This window comes from Chinchilla lanigera, unplaced genomic scaffold (assembly GCF_000276665.1).
Source record: "Chinchilla lanigera isolate Chin_1 unplaced genomic scaffold, ChiLan1.0 scaffold00028, whole genome shotgun sequence".
NCBI classification, from domain to species: Eukaryota; Metazoa; Chordata; class Mammalia; order Rodentia; family Chinchillidae; genus Chinchilla; species Chinchilla lanigera.
Window position 1 is genome coordinate 13,535,424 of NW_004955429.1, and position 13,560 is coordinate 13,548,983.

General features: G+C 40.7%; 1 protein-coding gene across 3 annotated transcripts in view; it reads right to left on the reverse strand.

Moving 5' to 3' along the window:
- Positions 1-1,798: 1,798 nt before the first annotated feature.
- The window catches only part of Cnbp (CCHC-type zinc finger, nucleic acid binding protein), a 44,805-nt gene continuing 33,043 nt past the window's right edge, over positions 1,799-13,560 (reverse strand). Inside the window, exons 2-5 of one of the 3 annotated variants that reach the window (XM_013515376.1) lie at positions 4,535-4,672; positions 4,344-4,436; positions 3,970-4,171; positions 1,799-2,871 (exon numbers count right to left, since the gene is read on the reverse strand). In XM_013515376.1, the coding sequence (XP_013370830.1) occupies positions 2,754-2,871; positions 3,970-4,171; positions 4,344-4,436; positions 4,535-4,658 (537 nt within the window). In that variant the 5' untranslated portion in view covers positions 4,659-4,672 and the 3' untranslated portion in view covers positions 1,799-2,753. The remainder of the gene's footprint in view (positions 2,872-3,969; positions 4,172-4,343; positions 4,437-4,534; positions 4,673-13,560) is intronic. The other 2 variants (XM_005386998.2, XM_005386996.2) reach the window with 2 other exon arrangements.

The following is a 13,560-nucleotide window of genomic DNA, read 5'->3' on the forward strand; positions in this document are numbered from 1 at the left end:
TGCAGTGGCTGGGACACAGCATTAGTGGACCCACCATGGGTGGCTGTGGGGCCTGCCAGTAAGGCGCTCCTTCAGTGTGGTGAGGATGAGCAGGAATATGTGCACAATACAAATTTTATTCCAATTTTTAATTTAAAAAAAGGTCAACTACATGTAAGTCCTACTTCCACTCTCAGGTGCACTGTTTGAAAGTGAAAACACTCAACTAAAATGTTAGTGTTTGTGTGCTCCTAAAAATGGGTCTGTGAATGTAATCTCTGCATTTTATCTGTTCAGGTTCACCATGTATCAACTACCACCCAAAATTGCATATGGCCATATGACCATATGGCCACAGCTGGGAGGTGCTGCCTTATTATTGACAGACCTCATCACTTGTGTAGTTTTCCAAATTAGAAACTCCATTTCCCCCCTTTTTATTTTCTTTTTTTTTTTTTTTTTTACAAAATCCTTACCCCTCTAAGTAAATTTATACCAGTCAAGAGGATCCTGGGTTTTTGGTTTTTTTTTGTAAGAGTCTCACACTGGGATTACAAGAATGCAGCACCACGCCTGGCCATTTGGGTTTTAAACACCTTAAAGCCAAGTCTCACAACAAAATCTTCATTCATTCCTCCAAGAACTGCAGCATACTGGCTCCTATAAATTAGGTTGATTCCCCTGAAAAAATACATGTTCATGTTGCTCTTCTCCAGTCAGCAAGTTTAAGGCAAACTCACTGTGAAGGAGCCCTTCCTGATTTGCTGTAAATGAGACCCTATGCCTATCAAATGGTCTCAAACAATCATGTAACACAAAGCAGTTAGGTTTAACAGACCATTTAACTTCCCAACAATGCTGTTAAGACAGAAGACAAAAAAGGGCTGGGGATATAGCTCAACAGTACAGCACTTGCTCAGCAAGTGCAAGGTCCTGAGTTTGACTCCCAGCACCAAGACAACATCCTTGTGTGTTGTTTTTTAGGTTTCCTACAAGAAAGCAGAAACACTGGGAAGAAATGGCCACATATACACCAACCCCCAAACCTCACACTCAACTGCGTTTAATAGTGATCTCTTTGAAGCAGGTCACTCCCTGTACTATTTGTTGTGGCCAAAAATGAAATTGCCAAGATATGTGTACTTAGTTAAAAGTTCAGACCATTTCCTCAGAAGAACTATCAGACAACAGAAAGACATTAAGATTGCACTTCTTAAGAAATGAATCTGTGCTGGTGCAACCTCACTTTGACTGCTCTGCTTGCTCGTCTGACATGGTTGGCAAAGGCACACAGCGCAGCCTAGAGAGCAGCACCCTGACAGCAGTGTGAGAACCTAACTGACCAGATACACAACACACCCATGGCCAGAGTTGTGAATGACCTCAACAGGGAAAGGATGTATCATTGGCTAAATTTAATTTAGTGGGAGGGGCACAGCAATAGCGGATGGGGTGGGAAGGATGCTCAGGTTTCCAGGCTCAACTGTTTGAGCAATCTAAGCTCTTCTTCAGTGAGATTATTAAACTAGGTATTTTCTAATGCCCATGTAAATTCTAAATGGGACTCCCCCCCAACAAACAAAGAATGTTAACATTCCAGATCCTTATGAAGCCGAGGAAAAATGTGCAATACTCAAACATAGCTGTTCAGGATGACCACAGCACTAATGGGCATCATTACAACGGATTATAATGAATACAGTTTTCACAGTTTTGCAAAAACAATTAAGTATCCAAACCTGTGTTCTCATAGCAGCACTTTTTTTTTGCTGAAGATAACTAAGTAAAAAAAAAAGGTTCAAACTTTGTGCTTTCAATCCTCTATTTTCCCCTTTTTAATACAGCATTTTGCACCAAACACATTAATGAAACTTTGAAACAAAAAAGAACTTTAGTCAAACTCCCCTTCCTCCTCCAGCTTTATTGGAATAGTTTAAAATTACATTTTCTATTTTCTACGACTTCAGTTGCTTTTTCCATCTGACTTTTAAAAACTGATTACAGCAAATGAAACAGTTGTCTAAGTGATATAGTATACAAAAATAACATCTTGATTTCTGTGAAAATGCATTTCTCTGCAATTCCTGAATAGCTCCAAATTATGCTAACTCTGAGCATCAATGTTTACTCTGGGTTTCAGATTTAGTCTTTGAAAAACTGTGTTCTAAACCTTTGCCATCCCCATCTGTATGTCCACCACCAACGCTGTGATGAAGGTGTTCCTGTCTAGGTGTCTATCTGTTCTCTCGCACAGCCATTAGTGCACAAGTTGTTTGTCTTTTTGTTTACTCCCACTCAACTGTATGTTCTATGAGGGCCTGATACAGATGTTACTTGATGTTACTTAACAGCTACTGAGGTCAGACAATCCAAGGCCATCATTATGCCAAAATTAAAGTTATTTAAGGAAGTTCAAAGATACTTCCAGAATTGGTTTTACCTCCTACATGGGAACATATTCAAGAAGCCCAGGATGGGCTTACTGGTCTGACAACTCTTCCCATTCATCAATCCCTATTCACCAGTGGCACGGAAAGGGGGTTCTTTAACAAAGCATTATACATAACACCTCTACCAAACTAAACATAAACTTTTTTTTGTAGTTAAATGCAGAAAATCGGTTTTTTTTTCCACCCCTTTCCTCCTTTTACACGGCAAGTAAAGCTCACTGGCCTGGGAGTAGCCTCTATCTGCCAACCTTTGGCCAGTGAAGAGGATTCAGAGAAAATAATACAACCATCAATCAAAAAAGGAGGGGCGACAAAGGAAAATAATTAGGCTGTGGCCTCAATCGTGCATTCCCGTGCAAGATGCCCTGACTCGCCACAGCGGTAACAGTTGACTTCACTTGTCTTGCTGCAATTGATGGCTACGTGACCAGTCTCACCACACCTAAAAGAGAAATTGAAAATTTCACAATGATGTTTGGAACAAGTAAAACTGTTTACCAAAACAATAGCCACTGCTGAATAAAAGCCCACTATGAAGCTAACAAATACATTTGTCTTGAATAATACTTCATGTTAATAAACTAAGGGCAGGAAAAAGTAGGTGACAGCCAATCAAATGTTTGCCCTGTTTGAGCATGCAGATACATGAGTAAGCTCAACACTCAGGAGGCTGAGGCAGGCCAGGCACGGTAGCACACACCTGTAATCTCAGTATCGGAGAGGCTGAAGCAGGAGGATTGTTGCTAGTTCCAGGCCAGTCTGGGCTATAAAGTGAGCTCAAGACCAGCCTGAACTGCACAGACCCTATCTCAAAAAAAGACAAAAACAAAACAAATAAAAAAGGCTGAGGCAGGCTTATCACGATGAGTTCTACAGCAGCCTAGGCTATATCATAAGTTCAAGATCAGCTTGAATTATATAGCAAGACTGCTTCAAGCAAAACAAAAAGGATTTTTTTTTTGCCCTAACAGGTCAACTGACATCAAATAAACCCAGACAGCTGAATGTCGTAGCACATGTCTGTAATGTCAGAACTTTGGGAGGCTGAGGTAGGAAGCCTCCAAGTTCAAACCCAGCCTGAGCAACAGCAAGTCCAAACTAGTTTCATATGTATAGGCTGGGAATGGTGGTACATGCCTGTAATCCCAGCTCCCAGGAGGGAGGCTGAAGCAAGTGAATACTGTGGTTTCAAGGCCAGCCTGGGCTACATAGCCAGGCTGTCTCAAAAACATCAAAAAAGCAAAGCAGTTATTGTAGCATACACCTTAATACCAGCACTCAAAAAGCCAAGGTAGGAAAGTCTGTAGTTGTGGCCAGCCTGGCCTAAACAGTGAAACAAGATCTTGGAGGGGCAGAAAAACTCTATACTCATACATATTTCGCCATGGCAAAATATAGACTGATGCTGTACAAACAAGCCACTGAAAAGTCTCACCTGGTCCTCGCCAATTCCTGCTGAAAGCACTGCCCCACTCGTTCTTACTTCCCTTCAGCCATGCCATCTTCGGCAGTCTGCAGAGTTCTAGCTGTATCAACTCACCTATAGCACTTCACTTTGGTGCAATCTTTCTGAATGTGTCCAAACTCTCCACAAGAATAGCACTTCTGCTCATCCGCATGGTCACAGTCACGAGCCAGATGACCTGGTTTGCCACAGTTGTAGCAACACTGCTCCCGCTCTCTCTTCGGCTCCTTGCAGTCCTTGGCAATGTGGCCACCTCTACCGCAGTTATAGCAGGCTTCAACAATAAGGAAAAGAAGCAGACCCAGACTATAAAACCTGTTAAAAGTATAGTTACATTCCAAACCACACAACTTGAAACCTCAAAGCTGAAACCCTCCCCAGTGCTACCTGCAGTGGTACACGCTGACCTCTCTCTGTCTAGAGGAACAGGAAAAGAGTTAAATACTTACCATCTTCCTGAAGATCACAATCCTTGGCAAGATGACCAGACTCACCACAGCGGTAACAGATGTCTGGAAGAGATGAGGAAACAAACTGGAAACCTATTTGGAGTAGAAACAAAAAGAATTTGGCTAATTAGATGAGTCTTGCTACTAGTGAATACTCAAGTACTTCAAAATTTTTTATTCGACAAAAATACCTCTATCCGAGGTAAAACCACCTCTGCCACGGCTTCTCATTCCACGGCCACGGCCTCCTCCAGTAGGGCATTCCCGGGCCCAGTGGCCAGATCGTCCACACTTGAAGCACTCATTGCTGCTCATGGCTGCAGTTAAATCTTGGAAATATTAAAAATCACAGTGAGCCACGTGAAAGTATATTGGTTAGAAATAAACATCTACGCTTACCCATTACACACCTACAATATATAGGAATGTAAAGAACACTTTCACTCTATAATCTTAGCACCTAAAACACTGCCGAATTACACTGTTGCACTTGCCTGGTGCTTGATAGTGTTTAAAGCAGTTATGTTAAAACCACAGCCAATTTACAAAAAACTTTTACTTCTGGTAGGTACAAGTCTATTTAAAGTATCAGGAAAACAAGAAGGTTCACCGAAGTGGAAATAGTGCCCAAAGCACTGCGAACACTTGTATTTCTTTTCTTCTTCCGGTCCATCAATGTTTCCATAATTATTTTTACATTTAAAGCAAGGCTAATTGGAATTCCATACTAGACTTACTGGTTATTAAAAGAAAAAAAATACCCACTAAAGTAAATGGATTTTACACTTCTTATATAAGAACCTAAAAATAATCAAAGGCTATTCCTAGAATAGAATGAAATGTAACAAAATAGAATGGAATGAAGCCGGGCATGGTGGTGCATGCCTGTAATTCCAACACGCAAGGAGGCTGAGGCAGGACATCACCGAGTTCATGGCCAGCCTCAACTCTGTAGTTGAGACCCTATTTTAAAAACAAAAAGAAGCCAGGTGTGGTGGCACATGCCTGTAATCCCAGCACTCGGGAGGCTGAGGCAGGATCATTGCCAGTTCAGACCAGCTCACCAAAGTGAGCTCAAGGCCAGCCTGAACTGCATAGTGAGACCGTCTCAAAAAAAAAAAAAAAAAAAAAAAAAAAAAAAAAAAAAAAAAAAAAAAAAAAAAGAAAAAAGAAAAAAAAAGAAAAAGAATAAAATGAAAACAGCATAATCATATACACATTTCCTTGCTTCCATATCTAAATAATTTCACCCTTAATACCAGTGTCAAGTAAGGGCAGTTTTAAATAATACCCTCTCAAAGCTATACAAAGGCAACATCCTCTAGAAACAAAATGTTGTTTCAATCCAGCTAAGACTGGATTTGAAAGCTGAAATTTTAATTTCAACTGTCAAAAATTAAACTAGAGGAAGATGTGGTAACGTAGTGTACATCTGTAATTCCAGCTCTGAGCTTCAGGCAGGAGGACCACTGTGAGTTCAAGGCCAGCCTGGGCTGTACAGTGAGTTCACGGCCAACCTGAACCACATGGCCAAACACCACCACCACACAAAAAAACAAAGACAGTTCCCAACAATCTCCCATTCAAAATAATGTAAAAGGATCTGTTAATTTCATAATCAGAACATACAAAGACAAACAATGAATCATCAGATGCTTATCAATGAAATAATGGTAACAAAGCTTTAGGTTTACTTTCAGTATAAATATCAATTTTTAAAATTTAGCTACTCAAGAACTCATTAACCAATGTAGGATTTTTCCTAAACTGTTTCTTAAATCCATGTAATCTTGTTTTCTCTCTTCTGAAGAGAGAAAATATCAGGAAAGTATTTTATTTTCTCTCTTCTTGGATCTTGGGTCCAGATCCAAGTTTATACAAAGAAAAAAAAAAAGATTTTCAAAAAGAATTATTTCTGGGGCCAGGAATATAGCTCAGCTGCATAAGCGCCTGCCTGACAAGCGCAAGGTCCTGAGTTCGATTCCCAGTACCAAAAAAAAAGAGAATTATTCCTGGAATGGAACAATTAAAATTACATTTTCACATTAAAGTCTACTTTGTCCTACCCTAATTCCTAACTAAGGTTGGCTAAAATGTTATTTCAGTACAAACTACAAATTATATTTAGAGGCCAGAGATACAGCTTAGTACCACAACACATACCCAGAAAGTTTGAGGTCCTGAGTTCAATTCTTCGTACCAGGAAAAAGAGAGACCCTGTCTCAAATTATATTTAGGGAAAGCAATATTTCTCAATTTAATTAAAACAAAATATGTCTGCTAACAGTGTTGTATAAGACTACAATTAAACTATTCTGCAAAACAAGTATGTACTCTACCTCTTAGTGGGAAAGCCAGAACTTCATACACTGTAAGAGAAGTTTCAGATATCTGTTTTGTGTTTAACAATTTTTCTCACATGATCTACTTTATTAGAGTAAAATTAAGGTTAATGAAAGAATAAACAACAAAACCACATTAAAACTTTTAGGGTGGTTTTTTTTTTTTTTGGTCTTTTTGAGTGAAACAGGGTCTCACTTGCTATGCAATTGAAGCTGGCCTTGAACTCACTTTGTAGTCCAGGCTGGTCTCCAACTTGCAATGATCCTCCTGCCTCAGGCTCCTGAATGCTGGGATTACAGGTGTGTGTCACCATGCCTGGCCCATGATAATTTTTAAAGGGAATAAAAAGGCTAACTTCATTAATACCCCAAAGACCCAGCCTCGGTTTGACACATGCTTTTTTAAAACTATCACACTGAAACAGTTGGTCTACATTTTCACTAAATAACTGGCCCCTTGTGATAAGACTTGTCTCAACTAGCACAAGTAAGCCAACAATTCCCACTATGTTTTTTTTTTTTTTTTTTGTATTGTGTATATTTGTTGCCCACTATGTTTTTTTAAAGGAGAGATTTGTTTCAACTCATACCCTACAACATTTTAGAGATGTCCTACTTATCCTCGAGGTAGGTCCCAATCTTAGTATGCATAAACATATTTAGTTAAAAGGTCTTCAGAGAAATTCAAACTCAGTTCCCTGGGTCAGGAATATAGCTCAGTGGAATTGCACCTGCCTGGCAAGCACAAGGTCCTGAGTTTGAGTCCTGGTACCAAAACAAAACAAAACACAACAAGAAAAACCTCAGTTCCTTGGGAAAACTGAGGTGAGACGGCTGAGAATTACAGCTCCATGATTTTCATGGCCTGATACTGCTCCTGGCTGGGTTGTTGTCATGGCCTCTACACCTGTTACAGCCTTTCCAATCCTTAAGGGCCAACTCTATAATACAAAGAATCTGTGTCTCCCAGCTTGGAACTCTCCTTCCTATTAAGGTCTAACATACTTGGTTAGTATATGTCTGATATCACCATAGCATCTTATCCCCGGATTTCAGAGAACAAACAATTTACCTTAGAATTAGGACAACACTCTATGTACTCACACTTTCTGTGGCAGGTACATAACTCAGTATTTTAACTGTTTTAGGGGCGGGGAGGTCTTAGTCATTTGCTGAAACATTGTGTTTTGTACAGACCCAATCCAATCAGATGCTAACAATAAAGCACCTAAATTCTTGCTATCAACCACAACAGCTCTTAAATCTAAGCCCACCCTGGGCAATTTAGTGACTATCTCAAAAAATAATAAAGGGCTAGAGATGTAGCTCCATAAAAAAGACCCTGGGTTTAAAGCCCAGTATCAAAAACACAGACTGCAATGACCTGGCTTTCTGAAATCACAGCTAAGTTTTTTTGCAAACAGATTTTTAGAACCCACTGTTTTCAGGTTTTGTTGTGATTTTCAAGTCTCACTGTGTAGCCCCAGCTGGCCTTCAATTTGTGATCCTCCTGACTCTGCCTCCCAAGTACCAGGGTTACCAGCATGTGCCACCACATCTAGCTCAGTTTTCAGCTTCTGACAAAGATTAAGATTGACACTCTAAAGCTGAGCATGGTGGCATACACCTGTAATCCCAGCACTTGGGAGGCTAAGGTAGGAGGATCATTGCAAGTTTGAGACCACCCTGGGATACAAAGTGAGCTCAAGGCCAGCCTGAACTGCATAGCGAAACCCTGTCTCAAAAAGACAAAAACAACAACAAAAAGGGGTTGGGAATTTAGCTCAGAGGCACAGCACCTGCCTGGCAAGCACAAGATTGTAAGTTCGATTCCTGGTACCAGAAAAATCCCAAACCAAACCAAACCAAACCAAACCAAAAACAAACCAAAACAACAACAACAACAACAACAAAAAGATAGACACTCTAGCCAGGCATAGTGGCACACCCCTGTAATCCCAGCACTTGGGAGGCTAAGGCAGAAAGATCACTACAAGCTTGAGGCCAGCCTGGGCTACACGGTGAGCTTAAGACCGGCCTGAATTGCACAGTGAGACCCTGTCTCATAAAACTAAAACATCAGAAACAAAAAACAAAACAAAGCAAAAAATCTGAAAATTAAAAATTTTCTAATAAAAAAGGAAAACAATCTGCAACTTCCACTTTTAATGTCTGGGTACTCCAATCTATAATAATCTTATGAAAAGACAGCAAAACAAGAAACTTCTGAATGATAAAAACAATGAAAGTACTTACTTCAGATGAACACAATCCTGAGAAATTTCCACTAAGGGTCACTAAAAAAAAAAGCTAGCAATTGGCCAAAGCCCCTCACTTGTCACAGACTCTTCAAATTACTCCAAGAATTTACAATCAACTAGGCCTCTATACCATGTTATATAGGATGCCACAAAATACTTGTACTGACACAAGATAAAAACCTGACTATTACTGTAATCCAGCACCCTGGGAGGCTGAGACTGTAGGCTGAGAAACAAACCCACCTGGAAAAATTTAGTTTGTGTTGGGGTGGGGTGGGGATATGGCTCAGTGCAAAGGCCCCAAATTCAATCCACAACATCAGGAATAAAGAAAAAACTACAAAAGCAGCTGCCTTTTCACTACTGTCAGGCAGCATCAGTGCACTCTTTCTTTTGCTAAAAACCATGGACATCTATGCTGCATCAATGTAGCCTGACACAGATAATGATTGTTAGTGTCACAGGTGAGTTTAAGTTAACCATTTAACCAAACTGAACCACCTGCTTTGTTACCTCAAAAATGTACGGCTGTGTTCTTCTATTCATAAAAGATAATAAAAATGATCTGCAGTGAAAACTATGCACGTTTGTTCAATTTAAAAACCTGTGTGGGTTTGGGGGTGTAGCTCAGTGGTACAGAGCTTGCCTGGAGAGCACTATCCCTGGTGCTGCAAAACAAAAAAGGTAGGTGTGAGGGTGTGCTCCTGTAATCCTAGGCATGTAGGAGGCTGAGGCAGGATTGCTGCAGAGTTCAAGGCCAGCATGAAATGCATAGTGAAAGCCTGTCTCAAAAAGAAAAAGAAAACAACACAAAAGACTGAGAGGTTATGTATGATAAATCTGACTTTTGGAGTCAGCCTCACTATGTAGTTCAGACTAGTCTTCTGTTCACTGTATAGTCCATGTCTTAGTCTCCTGAGTGTTGGGATTACAGGCATGCACCACCATACCCGGCTAACACACCCAGCTAAATTTAACTATTTTACAAATAAATTTTGGACTTATCTAAGTTTTTGGGATTAAAGCCAGGAATTTAAAAGCACTAAGGTTCTACTAACTTGTCTTCATTAACTACATCTGATACAAAGAACAAAGTTAAGGTCAGGCGTGGTGGTGCACGCCTGTAATCCCAGCACTCTCGGGAGTCTGAGGCAGGAGGATCGTTCCATGTTCGAGAACAGCCTGGGATACACAGTGAGCTCAAGGGCAGCCTAAACTGCATAGCGAGACCCTGTCTCAAAAAGACATTAACAAAAACAAAAAACAAAAAACCAAAGTTAACTACTTAACAGTATGTGTTCAAATATGAGCTGCAATAAACAAAGTAATCCTCATTCCACCATAGTAAACATATTTAAATTACATTAATAACAGGAACATTGAGGATAAAAATGACACAAGTGTCTGGCTTAACTTTGTTCACATGGTTTTGCCAACACAGCTGTACAAATTCCCATTTGTATACTGTATGTCCCTAAATTCTCTTTCCCAAACTCAGGCCGCCACCACTGACTCACCAGTATTGTTGGCCCCAATGCTTTCAAATCATGATGGAACTTTTGCCCTCTGAATGTAATGTTATGCTCCAATTAAGCTAGTCTGATGTCTCAACGCAGCACAGAAACACTTCACTTTTTTATGAATTAGATATAATGGGAGGTAGGATGCATTCTGCATTGCTTGTATTTTGGCCAGGAAGATGAACACAGCACATAACTTGGAGCAATTCTGTTCTTACCCTTCTTCAGGCATTTATCCCAACCTGATTACCTGAAAAGTTTTAACAGGTGAACTAGGGGCTGAGGATATAGCTCAGTGGAACAAGTGCCTGCCTGGCAAGCACAAGGTCCTGAGTTCAATTCTCGACAACAACAACAAATAACAAAAACTGAATCTCTACAATGAATCAGACACTAATAAATGTTTTATCTATGTCTGGGCGTGGTAGCACATGCCTGTAATCCCAGCACTAGGGAGGGTGAGGCAGGAGGATCGCTGCGAGTTTGAGACCAGCCTGGGCTACAAAGTGAGCTAGCTCAAAGCCAGCCTGAACATCATAGCAAGACCCTGTCTTTAAAAAAGACCAAAAAAAGAAAGTTTTAGCCATAATCTCACAAACCTGCAAGTTACCTATTCTTGGTTCATTTTTACAGGGAAATGAGATCTGATAATAAATGACTTACACAAGTTACTAGAATTTTAGAATCAAGATTTTCAATCTATCTCTTAACTCCTCTGCAGAGGTTAAGGTTTCATGATAATGGACACAAAAAAAGCTCTTGAATATATATCAATTCACTCCCTAGTTTAAAAATACTGCCAGGCATGGAGGTGCACTCCTGTAATCCCAGCACTCTGGGAGCTGAGGCAGGAGGATCCCTGCAAGTTGGAGACCAGCCTGGGCTTCATATGCGCTCAAGGCCAGCCTCAACTGCACAGCAAGATACTGTCTCAAAAAGACCAAAAAAACAAAACAAAACACAAAACTAAAAAAACAAATCGAAACAGAAACTGCACAAGTCATCTTCAGACAAACAGAAGTAAAATGTCTCAAAAATCCAGTCATATTTTATACTTGGAATTCAGTCACAGTATTACCTTCACAAAGCTTTCCTAAATTGTCTGAGTCAGAATCTAGCACAGTACTAGCACACAACAAACACTGGCAACTGAATTTCACTAGTTAATCCCCTCATTTGTAAGTATGGAGCAACTCCAGCCAATCACTTCACCTTCCTAATTAACAAAACCCTACTTACAACCTGAATTACAGTGGCCACAACTCTCATTTTTTTCATCCCCACATGACAATGCTGCGCAGCTCACCGGACCCTCGCGGTGGCACTCCCGTACTGCGCCAGGCTGACACTGCAGAGGTGGAGCTCCATTAAGTGAGAACAGGAAAAGCTGTTCCCCAGAGCGGGCCAGGGCACCTTGGCATTGGTCTTCTGGCTCTCCACCTACTGTCAGTCAGGCCAGGAAGAGGAAAGAAGCCAACCAGACTTTTTGTTTTATTTTTGAAACATTCACTCCCGTGGTTAAAGTAACAGAGCAGAATTTCTAAGGCTCAGCGTTCAGCCTGTAAGTCGTCAGACATTCCAATTAGCCCAATAGAGTGGTTCCACTGCTTATAAGCACTAATCTGTTATCTTCTCATATACTCGACATGTTTGTATGAGGATGTAAAGGGAAGGTAAAAAGAATCCAACCATAAGTTATATTACAAAATTAACTCATAATTTAAAAATCACTTCGTTTCAGGTGCTCAACTGCCACTGTAAGACATACCCCTTAGGCTGCCACTGATTTGGCCCATAATTTTTTTTTTTGAGACAGGGTCTCAATAGGTAGTTCAGACTGGCCTTGAATTCATTATGTAGCCCAGGCTGGCCTCCAACTCGTTGGGATCCTTCTGCCTCAGCCTCCAAAGTGCTGATTACAGGGCTGCACCAGCAGGCCCAGCCAGGCCTACAGTGCTTTAGAGACTGCAGATCTGTTTGAAATCAAACACTTCTCTTATCAATATGAAAAGGAATGTGGAAAAAAAAAAAAAAAAAAGGAATGTGGACCTTTGATTCCCAAGAAAGTTTTCTCATGCGATGTATATATAAAGTACACCGAAATACTTCTGGCTCATGTTTCAAAAAACGGTAACCAAGAGTTGCATTTGGGAAAAATTTTAAGTCCTTTATTCATCCCTTGGGAATGTAACAAATTATTCCTTTTATATTCTAGTACAAAGAGGTCCTTGAAGACAAGTCAGCTAAAAACATGAACCTAGGACTGACACTTTGATAAGCCTTCATCAGGGTCATTCTTTCAGCATTTGGTAAACAGTTTAGGAAACAAGGTCTACACATCTCATAATCTTTTAAAAGCCCTCAAAGATTGGACTTATTAATGCGAATACTAACTGGTTGTTTCTCTCCAAAATGGAGTCAGACAACAGAAAAGTGGGAAAATTGCTTAAAATTTAATTTGGGAACAAAATGGAAATGAAATCACTCATTCTTTTAAAAAGACAAAAAAAACCCTCAAATCCTGGCTTCTTTTACCCCACGTCTGTGGGCCCTTCTGAATGACGCACACAACTTAAGTTACAGACAATTACAGAGCAAATTTTCTAAGATCACTTCCTTTCAAAATGCCCTCTGGCCGAGGCCATGTGCTTAACATGTGGCAACAAGGCTCAAGCCTTGTCCACAACAAAATCAACACCCAAAAACAAATGGGGGCGACCATGCCTTCCTAAAATAGGATTTCACGTTACGGACAACCTCAACGGAAACTTCTCCTCTCACTTGTAATTTACACCCGTTTAATCCAACAAATGACAGCAAAGGCTACTTCCCGAACTACGGTCTTAGAGCCCTGACAAATTCATGTCTTTTTCTTCTGGGAAGGGCTTTTTTTAAAGCAGGCCTTTGGACTTACACCGTGTTGATTCAGCGAAAGGAGTTGCTATCAGCCCCTTCCGAATGACAGTGTAAGCAGCGTCAGCCTACGTGGAAAGTTGAACGATAGGGACGCTGCCCGGCACGGAGAACACACTGCCCAGATGCCCAGGGCGTGCTGCGAGGGTCGGGGGCCCGCGGGCGGCCGGGCACATGGCCC